At 36.0% G+C, this 18644-nt stretch overlaps 1 protein-coding gene across 1 annotated transcript in view; it reads right to left on the bottom strand.

Annotated features, from left to right (window-relative positions):
- Positions 1 to 18644, bottom strand: part of side-VII (sidestep VII transmembrane protein) — a 122316-nt gene that overhangs the window by 44714 nt on the left and 58958 nt on the right. Inside the window, exons 9-10 of the mRNA XM_075291029.1 lie at positions 6314 to 6473; positions 3671 to 3841 (exon numbers count right to left, since the gene is read on the bottom strand). Of these exons, the coding sequence (XP_075147144.1) occupies positions 3671 to 3841; positions 6314 to 6473 (331 nt within the window). The remainder of the gene's footprint in view (positions 1 to 3670; positions 3842 to 6313; positions 6474 to 18644) is intronic.

Below are 18644 nucleotides of genomic sequence, written 5' to 3' on the forward strand. Positions count from 1 at the left end.
ACGCTAAATTAAAAAAAAAAAAAAAAACAAGTATATACAGCACTAAGTTCGGCCGGGCCGAATCTTAAATACCCACCACCATGAACCAAATATTAGGGTTTCCTTTGAAATTTCAGGAGGGCTTGAGGACTTGACGACACTTCCCGACGATAAATTTAAAGATTTCACCTATGAGGACTATATCAGATTCTGGATTTATAAGAACCATTTTTGTTTGAGTTTTAGAGGAATCATTAACATCTCTTGTAGGTGTGCAAGAAAATTATAAAATAACGTCTTGATTTGAAATCTTAAATCTGTAGAAGTAAAATCTGGAAATTTTACATTGAGTTTCAAGCAATTTTCATGATCAGTGCGCCTTCTACACCCTCAAGAAGTGAAGTCGGTCTATATGGAGGCATTACCAAATGGACCGATAAAAACTTAATCCGATACACGTTTTCGTGAGCCTAAAATACCAGAATATTTACAATTTCAGGCAAATCAGATAAAAACTACGGTTTCTAGAAACCCAAGGAGTTAAATCGGGAGATCGTTATTATGGGGGCTATACTAAAATATGGACCGATACTCACCGTTTTCGGCACACCTCTTTATGACCCGAAAATAACTCTACACTCAGAAAATTTATCGTCGTAACTACAAGTAAATTCCATAATATTGAGAAGTTCAAAATTTTACTCACAGTTAGTTAAATTTAACTATTGATGAACAAAATTAACTCAGTGGAAGTAAATTGAACTTACGGCCATTACCAGCAAAATGGTTAAGAACTCCCAATGAGTTCGTAAATGGACTGAAGCAAATATAATAATGGGGAATACGTATTTTCTCGAACGTACGAAGAAGTTTCTCAGCGTTACTGAACTTTTACTGTGCAATACTACGAAGTCTAGTTGGACACGAAATTTACATTTTTAGTATAAATAAACTAACGATGAATGTAAATTTTAACTACCGTTGAGTGAATCTACTTCCAGACAATAGTTCGTCTCCGAAACATGGGCTCGTGTGGTGTTTCTAAAAATAGACACCCTTGACTGTATGTGTTAATGAATACATGCATCCAAGCAAGAAAAGAATAAACAAAGTCACATTTGGTTGTTGATGATTGTAAGAGCTAAGTGGCCCAGTGGATAGTGTGTTTAGTTAGAAAACTGATGGTACGCGGTTCGATCCTCCGTCCGGACAAAAGGTAAAATTTTATAAAATGATAAAAATAAAATCTAATAAATGATTCTAAAGGATTTGTACTACAGAAGAGTAAGTGATTTGTACTAAATATGATATGACATGTAGAAATTGGGATCCTCCCCCTTGAGTTGTCCTTGCTCCAAGTCACCAGGTAGTCTAGGAAATCCGGAACATAATTTTTTCGTTTTCAAAACATGTATTATTTAGTTAATTTTTTACTTCTGAACAGTTAAATTTGAATTCGGCAAAAGTTAAAACAAATTACTAACCTATAGGAAAATGTTGAAGTTACTATGGGTACATGCTTCTTTAGCGACATACGAAGTTCAATATTAACACTGGTTAGTTAAAAATAACTCGCTAATGGGTTCACTCTTCTCTGAGTGTAGATTTCCAATTTCAGGCAATTTGGATAAAAACTACGGTTTCTATAAGCCCAAGACCCCAAATCGGGCGGTCGTTTTATATGGGGACCATACCAAAACATGGACCGATACTCACAATTTTTGGCACACGTATTTGTGGTCCTACAATACCTCTAGATTTCCAATTTCAGGTAAATTGAATAAAAACTGCGGTTTCTATAAGCCCAAGAAGTAAAATCGGGAAATCGGTCTATATGGGGGCTATACCAAAACGTGGACCGATACTCACCATTTTTGGCACACCTCTTTATGGTCATAAAATACCTCTAGATTTCAAATTTCAGGCAAATTGGATAAAAACTACGATTTCTATAAGCCCAAGACCCCAAATCGGGAGGTCGGTTTATATGGGGACTATATCAAAACCTGGACCGATATAGCCCATCTTCGAACTTGACATGCCTGCAGACAAAAGACAAGATTGTGCAAAATTTCAGCACGATTGCTTCATTATTGAAGACTGTGGCGTGATTACAACAGACAGACAGACAGACGGACAGACAGACATCGTTATATCGTCTTAGAATTTCTCCCTGATCAAGAAAATATATACTTTATATAGTCGGAAATCGATATTTCGATGTGCTACAAACGGAATGACAAACTTATTATACCCCCGTTACCATTCTATGGTGGTGAGTATAAAAAATCGGGTGATAATAGCAACGAGCTAATGAAAATTCTTTAAAAAAGTCAAAAAACGGAGGAATTGATATGTGAACATTTTGAATTCCAGACAAATCGGATAAACATTGCGGTGTCTACACGCAGAGAAGGAATATGATCACCCCAACCATGGCCCAAGAGCAAAATGTTACTTTTTCACGGAAAACATGTAGCATGTTTGTCGAATTTTTTGGAAATTATGTAACCGATTTGGGAAAGCATGTTATGTTTGACGAGAAAAGAATATATTTGCGAAAAAGATGCTACATGGTCGCTGTGAAAAAGTAACATGGTGCTCTTGAAAAATGTTTGAGGTTATCGTAGTCCTTCTCTGGATGTAGATGCCCAAGAACCCAAATTGGGGGCTAGGTTTATATGGGGGATATATCCGTCAGTGACGCAAGTCACTATTGAAGGCTGTAGCGTGATAACAGCAGACAAGCAGAGGACATGGTCATCGTCTGAGAATTTCTCCCTGATCAAGAATATATATTCTTCATGTAGTCGGAAATTGATATTTTGATGTGTTACAAATGGAATGACAAACTTATTTTACCCCGTCACCATTCTATGGTGGTGTGTATAAAAAAATAAAGTTACCGAAATAACATAAGTCTATACCTTGATATTGGTGCTTGAGCTTCAAGAAGCCTCATTTTATTTTGACTTATTCCGAATTTCTTTTAAGCCCAAAAATAAGTGTTTTGCGTGATACTTTGATGTAGCGCAATGTGTGATAAACTCTCAATATTTGATTAGCTGATAAAAAATGGGGCATTGGAAGTTCTTTCCTATTTGCGTATGATACTAATTTCAAAATTGCCTAAGAACACATTAATATACGGAAAACTGTTAATATTGGAAATATATATATAGACCGATCTTCCGTTAAATCTCCGTCGAATCAGATGGCCTAAAATTTCAAATCTTGGTTTCTAAATAAATACTTCCCGTTTTGATTGCACTCAAAAAATTGTATTTTTCTCAAAACCGACGCCATTGTTTAGCAGTATGCAAATGCACGCAGAGAAGGAATATGATCACCTCAAACATGTTTCAAGAGCAAAATGTTATTTTTGAATGGTAACCATGTAACATGTTTGTCACTAAAATATTATTTTCTCGTCAAATATAACCTGCTTGCCGAAATCAGATACATGCTTTCCGAGAAAATAACATGGTTGCGAAAATCATGTTACATGGTCACCACCCAAAAATAATATTTTGCTCTTAAAACATGTTTGAGGTGATCATATTCCTTCTCTGGGTGTGACGTCGATAGAATAAATAGAGCAAATGAATCGAGAATTTTTCGTCGAATAAACTTGAACGAATTAAAGAAAATCGGATAAGAAATGTATTCGATCGGTACAATATACACTTACCCATTCGAGATATATGATTAGTTGCTACGTCGATACTCTCAGCAGAATTGTTGAAGGTCCAGCTGAATTCTACTTCTGGGGGGTTTGCATCGACAGAACATTCAATTTTAGCATCTTCTTGTTTGGCCACGCCATAGACTCTTGTTTGGTTTGCTGAACACGTTGGCGCATCTGTAAATAAATACAAATGGTCATTAACCCTAAAATGGACAAGAATATATACATAGCACATTTTTTCTAAAAGATATCAAAATAGTGGTTGTATCTTAAAAGAGATTGTAGTAGAGTATAGAGATATTTTTACACATCACAACTTTTTTTTACCAACTTTCCTTTTATTTTTGGAAAAAAATATTATTCTCCAACTCGTAGGTATTTGAATTTTCGGGCAAAATTTCATTTCAATTTTGGTTTCAGTCTACACAAAACTCCTATAGAAAAACATATTTTTTTAAAACTGCGTCATGATATTTTAAACGTAACAAACTTCATTTCGTACAATTCGGTCAAAATCATTGAGAAAGGGAGATGTAGTGATGTACATTTGACAACACTGAATTCCTAATATTGTTTCTGAAAAAACTCTTATACTCCCAAATATATTTGTACGTACTCACTCTATCATTTATTTACTATCAATAAAACCAATTCTCAAACAGCACTTGATCTGAGAAATGTTATAGTTTGGCTCTCAATTCATATTTGTGTTGGTGTTAAGTTCGAATTTTTTATTGGAGTATTTCGATATTCCACTAACGCGTACCATAGGCTATAAAGGGTGATACGGTCAAAATAAACTTGACGTATTTCTTTCCATTTTGCATTTAAACTGAACACCCCTCATTTTGAAGGTGTGTGTGTAGAATGTTGCTCCTATTTTGATTTTGGAATTCACTCTTCAGTTGTCAAAATGCCGTCCAAGCAAGAAGAGCAGCGTATCAAAATTTTGCTCGCCCATCGCGAAAATCCGAGCTACTCGCACGCAAAGCTGGCAAAAACGCTAAAAGTTGCCAAATCAACCGTTACAAATGTAATTAAAGTGTTTGGGGAACGTTTGTCGACAGCAAGGAAGTCTGGATCGGGGGGAAATCGAAAACCGGAAGCCGCTGAGACGACAAAGAGAGTTGCCGGTAGTTTCAAGCGAAACCCTAACCTCTCTCTCCGAGATGCCGCAAATAAGCTGGGTGTATCGTCTACAACCGTGCATCGAGCCAAAAAACGAGCCGGACTATCGACTTACAAGAAGGTAGTGACTCCAAATCGCGATGATAAACAAAATACGACGGCCAAAGCGCGATCCAGGAGGCTGTACACGACGATGCTGACGAAGTTTGACTGCGTGGTAATGGACGACGAAACCTACGTCAAAGCCGACTACAAGCAGCTTCCGGGACAGGAGTTTTATACGGCAAAAGGAAGGGGAAAGGTAGCAGATATTTTCAAGCACATAAAACTGTCAAAATTCGCAAAGAAATATCTAGTTTGGCAAGCCATCTGTACCTGTGGCTTGAAAAGCAGAATTTTCATAGCTTCCGGGACTGTCAACCAAGAAATTTACGTGAAAGAGTGTTTGAATAAATGTCTGCTGCCTTTCCTGAAGAAACACGGTTGATCCTTACTGTTTTGGCCGGATTTGGCATCTTGCCATTACGGTAAAAAGGCCATGGAGTGGTACGCCGCCAACAACGTGCAGGTGGTTCCCAAGGACAAGAACCCTCCCAACACGCCAGAGCTCTGCCCAATTGAGAAATACTGGGCTATTGTCAAGCGGAACCTAAAGAAGACCAAAAAACTGTTAAGGACGAGCAGCAGTTCAAGGCAAACTGGCTTTCTGCGGCGACGAAGGTGGACAAGGTGGCTGTACAAAATCTGATGGCAGGTGTCAAGCGTGAGGCCCGGCAATTCGGATTTGGAAAAGCGAAAGCCTAACTGAATATTGTTCCTGAATTTTAAAAGAAATTTAATTTGATTTTTTAAATAAACGATTTCACCGATTTACACGTGTTTTCCCTTGACCAAATTTTGACCGTATCACCCTATTTCCCTTCATTACATTTCATAACTATTTTCTTTGAAACCTGTACCATTCTCTAGGCAAAAACATTTGATTTAGGATAACGAGGACTTGTCGTTGTTACTTTATTATCCATACTTTTGGCCCATTTCCTAAACTCAAATGAACCAAAAGGCATGTTGTCTGTCATGATCTCGATTGGTAAACTATAATGGGAAATATTTATGGATAATTGTTCAATGATGGAAGAGTCCGTTTTCTTTTTCAATGGAATGATACCTAAATTTTTGAAAAGTAATCTCCAATCACCAAAAAATATTTTCCCGAAACTTCCATAATAAATATCCACTCCGATTTTTGTATATGGCTGTTGTGGTATCTCATGATTAAGAAGGGATTTTTTAATATTAGACAACCTGTATTTCTCACAAATATTGCATTGACTAACCAATTTATCAATTTATGTTCATTTATGTTCGGCCAATATAAAAGTGGCCTTGTCCTACCTTTCATGGCAACGCACAAAATTTTTTTTCAGTTAACTATCAAATGACAAATTGGGTATCCCTTGCATTACACAAGCATCTTTTTTCGTTTCATTTAAGTCTCTGAATAAAAAATCCACTTACATAATATATTCAGGGAGAACGGAGGACTCGTTCCTTCTCCCTCGCCATTGAAGCCAACACAAGAATAATCTCCAGCTGTAGATCTCGTGACACCCTGTAGAACCAGTGAGTGATTACTAATTATTACCCCTTGTGATATGTTCCGAGGGAGTGGCAGGCCCTGTAAAGAAAAAAACAAAAACATTAGTATTTTCAAGAACTCAGAAAAAAATAATTAATTAAAAATTAATCATACTCTACTATAAAACATATTATAATAATGTGCAAATAATCGTACCGTTTTATTTTAGTATCGCATAACAAAATTGTATGATCGTTGCACTGGTGTTCTATCCAGAACATCTCAACAGAGCAAATCTTGCAGATATTTCTAAGTGACGTTTCTTTGATTTTCCACAGCTATTTATTGTTATGAATTTCCTCAATAAAATAGAAGTACAAATTGTAGTGTCATAAAAAATCGCTCTTGGAAATATTTGTTACCATTATTGATATGGAATTAAACACTCCAAGCAAAAAATTTGGAAGTACATACTTCTAAAAGCACTTCCAAAAATATTCTATAAAAATGCGTTCTTTGTTTTATCTACTCAGGAAGTTATTTTAATTCAATTTTATATAACTCACTTTTTTCGTACTTTTAAAGGTTAATTTTAATTATTTTTGTTTTAAGTTGGTTAAAAACAGAGTAGGGATTAATAAAATGGTACCTATTTTTTAAATTTTGTCGAAAAAGATTCTCAATCCATTCGATAAAAATTGAGAATTTTAAAAATATTTGACGTCAAGCATTTCAGACAAGCATAAGGATGCATTAAAAATCATAAAAAATCGTTTTGTTTTCTATTGTTGGTTTGTTCTTCAATCATATTTGTTGTTTTGATCTCAGCTTTAAAACCATTGCGTTGACTAAACTACAAGAGTAGCTTAACCAACAGAGGAAAAGAATGTTTGTCAAATTTATTTGGGCACAGCGCTATAGACTGCAAGATGGTTTGATGGACGCATGTTTCCTCTACTTGCAGCAAAACTATCAATCAATTATCAGAATAAATTCGGGTAGTTCACTAAGCCCAAAGTGAACCACACTTGAACCTTCCGAATAAAGGTTCGGCGTTTGCCGAAATAAATCTTTGTATGAATCAAGTAAGAGGAAACACGCTCAAAATAAGCCAACTGCACTCAAATCGATGATTTGACATTGGCAAAGGAAAATATGATTTGACATTGGCAAAGGATGTTTGAGATGTTTGTTGTCGTTTCGAGAGCAATCTTGAATCGATGCTAGTTCTAAGATAAATATCTATCATTCCCTCCAGGGTCTTAAGATAGAATGACGATAAGCTGATTGGTCGGAAATCCTTCGCACTCGAGTGAGAGGCTTTTCCCGCTTTATGTGTGAAAACGGTCGATCTTCCCCCCTTGGCTTTCCTTTAGGGCATGCAGTTTTCAGTGAGATGTTGAAGGCCTTTGAAATTCGTTCCACTGCTTGTTCGATATCCTGCACAGTGGTTTGTATCTGGTATTTTTCGTATTCCTATACCAATTCCAATCATCTTTTCTCACATTTCGCGGAAAAATAGTTTTTGAAGTACGAATAGCCAATCTGAGAAGCTATGTTATCTTAGATTAGGTTAAAGTGGCAGCCCGATTAAGTTTCAGGCTCACTTAGACTATACAGTCATTTGTGATACCACAATAACTAAAGGTACATATTACATATTACGATTATTTTCTTCTGTTGAACCAACCAGATTGTTCCAAAAACATTAGCAGACTGCTTAAGTTAACGTTTTCCAGGTCCGCCAGTAATCTAAAGCTATTTGTCCCTAAAATTTGCTTACGCCTTACACAAAATGCAGGACACTAACATAAGAGGTGTTTATTTGATTCCTTTTCCTCCGCATCATGACAGCTCATACAACAGTCATTATACTTCGCGACCCGTTATAGCAGATATCAGGAGTGAAATCTGACGTCTTGAGAACACTAGCATATCTAGTGTGCGGTTTAAGTTTAAATGGGGCCACATTTGCTTGGTGTCGTGACAACCCTTGCAATTCTCCCATCGAATATTTGCTATCATAACAGCCTTCTCACGCAGTAAGAGCTTGCAGGTAACCAGAGGCATACCAACAGATTCTAGTTCCCCTGGAATATGTAAGGTAGTTCCTAGCCTTGTTTCGTAGTTCCCCGTTATGTTCCTATGGCCAGTCACCCATATTAGGTGAATATTGTGCTGCTCAACTATCTCGTTGAGAGATTTGCGGCAGACGATGGCCGTTATCGAGTTAAGGAACACAGAAGCCAAGGGTTTTATTGCAGGTTGACTGTCTGAGTATATATTAATGCCAACATTTGTTGGAACATTACTTCTCAGCCAATTCGCCACCTCTTTTATTGCTAGTATTTCTACGTGGAAAACACTACAGTGATTGGGTAATAGTTTTGCTATTCGAAGTTCCAGATCTTTAGAATATACTTCGAAACCCACTTGTCCCTCAAATTTGGAGCCATCAGTGTTGAATCTATATGACGTTTATTCCCTGGGGCCTGTATACACCGCGCCTCACTGTTGGGAATTGGAATTTCAAACTTTTTGTCGACAAGTGGTTTCGGCAGAGTGTAATCCACTGCGTTAGGCACATCTTGTATTATTTTGAGGACCGAACTGTGGCCGTACCTTTTTTCCGACCACAGCGATAGCTCGGGCAGCCGCACATCCGTTGTTGCAGCTGACTGTTTGGTCAAAATGTCTAAAGGCAATAGATGCAAAATAACATTAAGGGAATTTGTTCTTGTCTTACTGAATGCGTTTGAGATATACAAACACGCCATACGCTGAACTTTGTCTAAACTTATCGGCTGCTTAAGTGCCGGCCATTATAGGTCTAACCACTGCCGTCTCCATTAATACACCCTCAAAAAAAATCGCTTCTTTAACATATGTTCCAAACATATTTTGCAGGAAGCACATATATTATTGCATACTGCCGAAACATTAATATGTTTGTTTTATGTGAACATATTATATGTTTGGAAGCATTTTGAGCCAAAAATATTATATGCTTGGAAGAATTTTTCCCAAACACGATTGTGCTCATTCCCTAACATACTCGTAATTTTCACTTCCACGAATTTTTTTAGTTATTGGCACCTTTCTCTGTAATACAAATAATGTTGAAGAAATTATTCACTTTTATAAATTTTTTAAATTTTACCTTTCGCCTGCACGGAGAATCGAACCGAGGACCATACAGTTTGTAAGCCAACACACTATCCACTGGGCTACGTAGCTGTTATAGTCACCAGTAGATAATTATCGTTTTAAGTTACATTTATGTAGCATAGTTTGCAGCGCCCACGAGCCTATGCAAACATAACATTATTTAACAGAAACATACATTTGTTTGCTACGTGGAGCAGTGGTTAGCATGTCTGCCTTGCATGCAAAGGGTCGTGGGTTCAATCCCTGCTCCGACCGAACATTTTTTTTTTGTTTTTTTTTTTTAATTTACACATTTATATTTATACTATATTAATTTTTTTTTTTAAATGAAACTTCGAAATGTGCGTTATTAAAGATTTATAGTCAGTAACAGTGCTTGATATAAACGAAATTGACTGATTTTTGGATAAAATATTATTTTTTATTGCAAAAATAACAATCTTGTAATAAAAAACTGTTTTTGTACAAAACTTTAAAATTTGGAAGGAATTCAAAAACTAACAAAAGAAGAACGTGGAGTCGAGTATAAACATACATACATAATTTTATAATATAAACATAAATTTATTTAGGAGTGAACAGTTTTTTACTAGCATTTAACACCATCGCTCTAAAATTCCTTTTATTTTTCTTTAATAATTCATTTTAAAGAAAATAAACTTTTTAAATTGTTTTAGCTGTAAAAGTCGAACTTAATGCCCGCTTTTATATTTGATGGTGTCCGTCAACTCCTCGTGGACTACTTTTTAATAAAGAGGAACTAAAGTTTGTTTTTTTACATTTTACTGTGTAATTTTTCACTATTTCCTCCTTATTTCATTTTACTGTCCCAACTCTAAAAAGAGTATAGTGCCCTTTCGTTATTTTTATGAAGACCTCTGATTTCTTTTAACGAACCAAGAAAAAAATTGTGTCCATAATGCCAAAATGATAAACAAAACACATGTCCACACATACATAAAATGCTGCTCTCAAGGCGAAAACATAAGCTGTTTGTTTTTCAAATGTCTATTCTCTTGGTTCAGAATGTATATTCTCTTTATTCAAATTAAATAATATTTAGACTTAAACATATCAAATGTTTGGCCTTATCATAAAACAGTTTTCCGAAACAACATACAAGCGGTTTCACAGAAATTGTTCTCTTTTGACTCTTTTGCTGTGTTATATTGATATCTTTCGTTAACTCTCCCGGTTTCCATCTCTATTTCTCTCTATACTCTCTCTGTCGCTTTGAATAAAATATCACAACATATGTATGTTTAGTCGAAATTTGTAAATTTTTATATGTTTGTATTCACACATATGATTTTTATGAAACATTCATGCCCCAAACATAATATATTCTAACATATTAACATAGATGTCCCAAACATTTAGTGTTAGTTCAGGAACATTACATGTTCGCACTTAAATATATTGTGGTTTAAAGTCGAGCCCGAAACACATTTTGTTTACATCGGAACATATGAAAAACATATTTTTCTAACAGTGTAGTAATGCTAAGACTACATTTGAATTTCATTGTTAATAAATTACATAAATTAGAATGAATTTCTATCTTGGGTACGAAATATACTTAATGTAGTTATATTTAAACATTTTCTTTCTATTTGTACATTCCTTATTTGAGTGGTGATTTTTTTTGACATGGTATACTATTGTTACGCGTAAGGAATTTGGGTCAGAAAACCACACCACATATACATAGCTAGCCGGAATACCTTTTCATGTCCTGCACCATTTCCAATGAAACTTAGTAACTTTGAAGAATTTAACATTCGATTGACCGTGCGTAACATAGATGGCTTTTCTTCTATTGCCTTTTTGCCCGTGTACAAAGCTACCGTGGCTTTTCTCGCCCTTTCTTCAATAGTAACCTTAAAGTTCAGCTTCCTGTCCAAAATAACGCCAAGGTATTTTTCACACTCACCAAAGCGAATTTCAAGGATATGGCCTTATCCGTGCGAGTTTTGCGATCGTTGCAGTACATGGCTAGTTCTGTCTTTGCAGGATGTACCCCAAGACCATTCTCTTTCGCCCATTTCTCAGTAATCCGGAGGGCTCTCTGTATAATTTCTCTGATTGTGGGTGGGAATTTTCCCCTGACTGCTAGAGCCACATCATCTGCGTATGCCACCACTTTTATTCTTTCTTTTTCTAGAGAAACCAGAAGGTTGTTCATAGAAACATTCCAAAGAATAGATAGAACTCCTCCTTGGGGAGTGCCTCTGTTCACATACCTTTGTCTGTTTGCTTGTCCTAGGGGGATTCGTTAGATGTTGGTCTAACAGCCTAAGTAGTCCTTGGTCAACATTCAGAGTTGTCAATCCATTTAATATCGAGCTCGGATGGATGTCTAGAAACGCCACGATTGTGTATTTATTTACAGACAGTGAGTTTTCAATAAAGCTGACTAGTTAATGTAATGCGGACTCAGTTGGCCTGCCCTTCGAGTATGCATGCTGTAGTTCGAGAGCAAACTATCAACCTCTCCAGAGTATTATGTAGGAATAAGGATAAGCTGATTGGTCGGAAATCCTTCACACTCGAATGAGATGCTTTTCTCGCTTTAGGTATGAACACGACTTTTGCTTCCCTCCACTTTTCTGGAATATATGCTAAGTTTATACATCCTTAATATATCACCGTCAACCAAGGTATAATTCTGTCTGCCACTGCTTTTAACTCCACCGGAGGAATTCCATCAGAGCCGGGGGATTTGAATGGTCCAAAACTATTTAAAGCCCATTTTATTCTAGAATCCGATACAATAACCTCGATCATTCCAAGAGTTATGGTGAGCCTTTCTCTGTTTTCGCTCGTAACCTCTCAGATTCTTCTTGTAAGCGTTCTCCGGAGCTCTGCTCTTCTTTGCTTTTTTAAAGAACTTTCTGCAGGATGTCCTCATATTACTTAACTCCGTAGACCAACGTGTCGGTCGATTTTTTTTTCCTTAGCTTCCCTCTAGGGCATGCAGCTTTCAGTGAGATGTTGAAGGCCTTAGTAATTCGCTCCACTGCGTGTTCGATATCTCGCACAGTGCTCATATTTGTCACTGGTATTGCTGGTATCGTTCTATTTAACAATTCCCTATACCTATTCCAATCAGCTTTCCTAGCATTTGGCGGAAATATGGTGTTGGTGGTATGAACATCAAATTTGAAACTGATGTAGCGACGATCTGAGAAGCTATGTTCACTTAAAACCTTCCACTCAGATATCATTTCATTCAGTTCTTGCGACGCCAAGGTGACGCCCAAAACCTCTTGCCTGTTTTTAGTGACGAAGGATGGGACTTCTCCCTTATTGCAAACTACCAAATTCGACACAAAATAAATTCTAGGAGTGACTCCCCTCTAGCATTAATGTCACCACTTCCCCAAATTCTATAATGTGCATTTGCATCACATCCCATAATGAGTTTTGTATTTGTTTTCAGTGACTCCTCAAATAAGGTATTAACGGCACAAAGACAATGTCTGCATTACTCAATGAAGGAAGCAGAAATAAGTTTAGTTAGTTTTTGGCAATTATACAAGCTCGATTTATATCTTTACCGGTATTGTGCAACAGCTGGAAACCGGAGTTCTTAATTCACAAATCTTATTCTTATATACGTATGGTTCTTGAATAAGAACCATATCTATGTCCCCTTTCATCAGGAGGTCTTTTAAGGCAGCACAAGCAGCCTTACAATGGTGAAGATTTATCTGGAGGAACCGTAGAACCATCCAAATTTTCAAACACCGTCACATCAGCCGTTTCGACTGAGCCACCAACGACTTCCTCTTCACAAATTTCGGTGACTCTCGCAATAACCACCGGTACAACTTTGATGAGTTTTGAGCCTGTAGAAACTGCCCGCATACGATGTTCGTGAACGTCTGCAGTTTTTATGTTCGGCTTCGCAAGGAGATTTTTTCATTTCTGAATCTAACGGAGGCTTGTCCGTTTCGAAATCCTTTGTCTGATCGCTTTTGTACATCTTCATATGGATTTCATGAAAGTAGAGGTGTGCACGTGAGTAATATTTTACTCACACTCACGACGGAAAAATCATACTCACGGACCTTTGGTCCGCAAATGCGATTAACTTAAATCGTACTTGACACCATCCAGCATCTTGGCGTCGAGGACTCGGTCCGAGAAAAATCGCGTTCCCAATTTCCCCCCATTTCTATAAAATCTAGAAAATTGCGATTTTTTGAAAATATTTGAGGTAAAACGTAAACTTTCTTAAAATGAACTAAAAGTGAGTTAAATCGGCTTTAGTGAAATATATGGTTCACTTTTTTTTGAGTGTAAGTTTTAATTATTCTGTATACTTTCAAAAACTCTAATTTAGACTACGGATTGCTGATTTATTGTCCATCTACATATTAGAAGGAACATGCTGACGTGGTTATTATGATAAGGGAGATAATGATTTATATAAAGGGTAGTTAAATTGTAAGGGCCGATGTTGAATGTGAACCACACCTAAACGCCAAGTTTTTTCCGAATTTCATTTGACATTTGTCTATTTCAGACTTACTTAATTTGAACCATGAAGAGGAAAAAAACATTGAGAGATACACAATCCAACAACGTGTTAAATGGTTCCAAGAAATGGCAACAGTGGATGATCAATTTTCGAAGAAAATCATCTTCAGTGATGAGGCACATTTTCACCTCAGTGGATTCGTCAATAAACAGAATTGCCGCATTTGGGCGAATGAGAATCCAAGAGTGATTGTCGAAAAACCAATGCACCCACAAAGAGTGATTGTTTGGTGCGGTTTATGGGCTGGCGGCATCATCATCAAATACGGGCCGTATTTTTTCCAAAATGAGGCCGGTCAGGCAGTTACTGTGAATGGTGTTCGCTATCGTGAGATGATAACGAACTTTTTATGGCCCGAGTTGGAAGATATGGATGTGGACGATATGTGGTTTGAGCAGGACGGTGCCACACAGCTAACGAAACAATGACTCTTTTGCGCAACAAATTCAATGGCCGTGTTATCTCACGTAATGGCGATGTCAATTGGCCGCCAAGATCATGTGATTTGACACCGTTGGACTTTTTTCTTTGGGGTTATTTGAAAGAAAAGGTGTACGTCGATAAGCCAGCAACAATTCAAGAGCTAAAGGATGAGATAATTCGGCACATTAACGGCATAGAACCTCCATTATGCCTCAGCGTCTTCGAAAATTTGGACCATCGGATGAAGGTGTGCCGCCGAGGTCGCGGCGCCCATTTGGCCGATATTTTGTTCCATACATAATTGAGTAATACCAATATATCATAATAAAATAAAATTACAATAATTTCCTAAATAGTTTGTGTTTTATTCAAAATCAACATCGGCCCTTGAAATTTTAACCACCCTTTAGTTTTTTTTTTTCACCCTTTACGAGGGCGGTTCGGAAACTTCTTAGCCTATCAATGAAAGAGAATAGCGAGTTTTTCAAAAATATTTTTATTTTTCAATATAATCTCCTTAAACTTCAATATACTTAGTCAAACGCTTTTCTAGCAATTCTATCCCTTGATTAAAATAGTTTTCCTCTAGGCAAGGCTGTAGCCAGGATATTAGTTCGGTGGGGGATCAACTTTAAAAAACAATATTCATATAACCTCATGTATAGAAAATTTTATTTATGCATAGGTATGTATACAATATTTTTATAATATTAAATTGAGCCGACGGGCTTTTTGGGCAGCAAATAAATCAATGACTTCTTCAGTCGGCACATTTATTCGGCGATGATCCGACATTAATGCCAATCCATTGAGTCTACTCTCGCTAGTCGAATTTCTAAGATACGTCTTTAATCTTTTCATTGTTGAAAATTAACTTTCGGATGAGCACGTAGTAACTTGTGTAAACATTTTTGAGTCGATATCAGATTTATGGTACAATAGCTTTGACAAAATATTTTAATATTTTGAGAAAGTCTTTATCAACCTTATTTGCTAATAGTCTTTTACAAATATGGCAAAACAGCCATGTTCATGTGGGAAGAAAATCTCGATTTTGTAAAAGACATAGTCAAAAACAGGATTTTATTGAACTTCAAGAATGTTTTAGTCGAAAAAAGAATGCGATTCTATATTATCGATTTTTTATTTCGGTAGAAAATGTTGTCAAAATTTTTGCAAAATTTTATTTTTACAGAAACTTTTGTCAAAATTTTATTTCAATTGAAAATTTTGTAAAAATGTTATTTCTATAGGAAATTTTTCCAAAATTTTATTTCTATAGAAAAAATTTTACAAAATTTTTTTTCTGTAGAATTTTTTTGCAAAATTTTATTTCTATAGAAAATTTTTGCAAAATTTTATTTATATAGAAAATTTTGTCAAAGTTTTATTTTCTTTAAAATTCAGTCTCTTGACAATAATTTTCCAGTGAAATTTTTGTTGAAATTTAGTTAAAAGTACCTTTCCGCTCAAAAAATACCTTTTTGTACTTTCTTAAAAATTGTATTTTCAATCCCTGAGAAGTGACCAAAATTTTTAAAAGAATATGCACGTGGAAATATCTCTTTATTGCACTCTCCAAGTGCTTCCATCGCTGAATTAGGCAGGTTCTTTTCGCAGTTTTGCGCCATTTCATTTACACATGTGCGTTTGGCTGTTTCGTTGTTGTTGCTATGGCCAAACAAAGCGTGTCATGTTCACAAAAAGAACAACAAACACACATAAAAAGCAGAAAGACATTTTCCAAAAATGAGATTTGTGGTGCGAGAACAAAAACAATCTGTTTTTTTCGACCGTTGTTTGACGGGCTTTTCAACTAGTATTCTATGATTTGTGCAAGTTTTATAGGTAAGCGTTTTTCAAAATAAAACCTTCAGCTTTTCTTCAACATCTTCGATAAGATTTTTCTATGCAGCTAAAAATATATATTTATTTATATAAAAACATTCATTCATTTCGGGGGGGGGTTTGATCCCCCTCATCCCCCCCTGAATACGGCCTTGCCTCTAGGTCTTCAAAATAGTGGTTTACAACTGTAATTACAAGTAAAAGTCACTCGGAGCTAAATCAGGAGAATAAGGTGGGTGGTCAAGCAACTCGTACTTTAATTCGTTGAGTTTAGCCATTGTCCAAACACTCTTGTGCGCTGGTGCGTTGTCTTGATGAAACATTATTTTTTTGTGTTGTAAGCCAAGGCGTTTTTCTCGAATTTGTCCATTTAATTGATCCAAAAGGTTGTAATAGTACTCTGAATTTATTGTTTTACCCTTTTGCAGATAGTCAATCAATAAAATACAAAAAAAAAACGTTGCCATAACCTTACCAGCCGATTGAATTTTTTTTTGCCTTCTTTGGGGCACTTCCTCCAGCTTCAGTCCATTGTTCGGATTGTTCTTTTGTCTCTGGATTATAGTGGTGGATCCAAGTCTCATCAACAGTTATGAAACGACGCTTAAAATCCATTTTATTTCGCTTAAAACGATCCAAACAAACTTGAGAAATGTTCAAATGCGGCACCCATCTTGCAGAGAGCTTTTTCATCTGCAGTTCTTCATGCAAAATTAAATGGACTCGATCATTTGAGATGCCCATGATATTAGTAATTTCACGCACTTTTATTCGTCGATCATTTAATACCATATCACGCACTTTGGCTACAATTTCTGTTGTTGTTGCTGTTTTTGAACGTCCACCACGTGGTTCATCTGCAATGCTTGTACGACCACGTTTAAATTCAGCAACCAAATTTTTTACTGTTGCATATGAAGGAGCACTTTCACCTAACACATTCACCATATCATTATGAATTTCTTGTCCCGATAAACCTTTTTTATGTAAATATTTAATGACAGCACGCATTTCTAATTTTTCCATTGTAAAAAATTGTGGATGCGTCTTTTTTGAACACCTGTTTCTATATGAAGGAGTTGTCAGATCGAAACAAAATTTAACATGTGTTCATGATAGAGATGGAAGTTTCCAAAACACTTAACTTTTTTCTGTTTATACCGCTCTTTGTGTAGGCTAAGAAGTTTCCGAACTGCCCTCATAGTTTGTTATTGACCGTTGTGTTGATAAGTTGTGTTAAAACAAAACACAAATTCTTTTGTTGATAGCACAATTTACAAAAATAAAATATTGAATATTTTTTATATGAAACGAATATTTTCTTTTATTTCAAACACAATTAACTAAAATTTTGGGTGCGCAATATATTAATTTTTTGATTGAAATTCACTGCTAATATCAATTAATTATTTAATTCAATCAATCAAATAGTTGATTGACTTTTGCCACGAAATTAATTAAAATGTTATTGGACTCAATTAAAAGGGAAATTGAATTTTATGTAAAAAACCAATATTTTTTTTAATTGAATCAATTAAATAATGAATTGATTTAGTGATAAAAATCAATTAAATTTTCTGGAGATCAGTCTAGATGGGCGCTATGCCAAAAATCTGCACCGATACACACCAAATTCAGCACACCTAATTGTAGTTCTGAAAAATCTACAGAATCTAGACACCAAATAGGACGACGAGTTTATAAGGGGGATATATCAAAATCTGTACCGATACAAAATATATTCGGAACAACTATTTATGGTCCTAAAAAAACATCCAGATTTAAAATTTCAGGCAAAGTGGATAAAAACTAGATCGGTCTGAGGACTATACCAAAACATGGACCGACTCTCACCACACCTATTTGTGGTCCTAAAATACCTCCATGTTTCAAATTTTAGGCAAATCGGATTGAAAATACGGTTTCTAGAAGCCCAAGAATAAAATAGGGAGATGGGTATATAAGACCCCAAAGTCGGGAGGTCGGTTTATATAGGGACTATATAAAAAACCTGGACCGATATAGTCCATCTTCGAACTTGACCTTCCTGCAAACAAAACAAGAATCTGCGCCAAATTTCAGGACGATAGCGTCATTATTGAAGGCTGTAGCGTGATTACAACACACAGACAGGCGGACATGGTTATATCGTCCTAGAATTTCTCCTTGATCAAGAATATATATACTTTATATAGTCGGAAATATATATTTCGATGTGTTACAAACGGAATGACATACCCACTACCATAGAATAGTGATGGGGGTATACATCAATATTCTATGGT

This window comes from Haematobia irritans, chromosome 1, assembly GCF_050003625.1.
Source record: "Haematobia irritans isolate KBUSLIRL chromosome 1, ASM5000362v1, whole genome shotgun sequence".
Classification (NCBI taxonomy): domain Eukaryota; kingdom Metazoa; phylum Arthropoda; class Insecta; order Diptera; family Muscidae; genus Haematobia; species Haematobia irritans.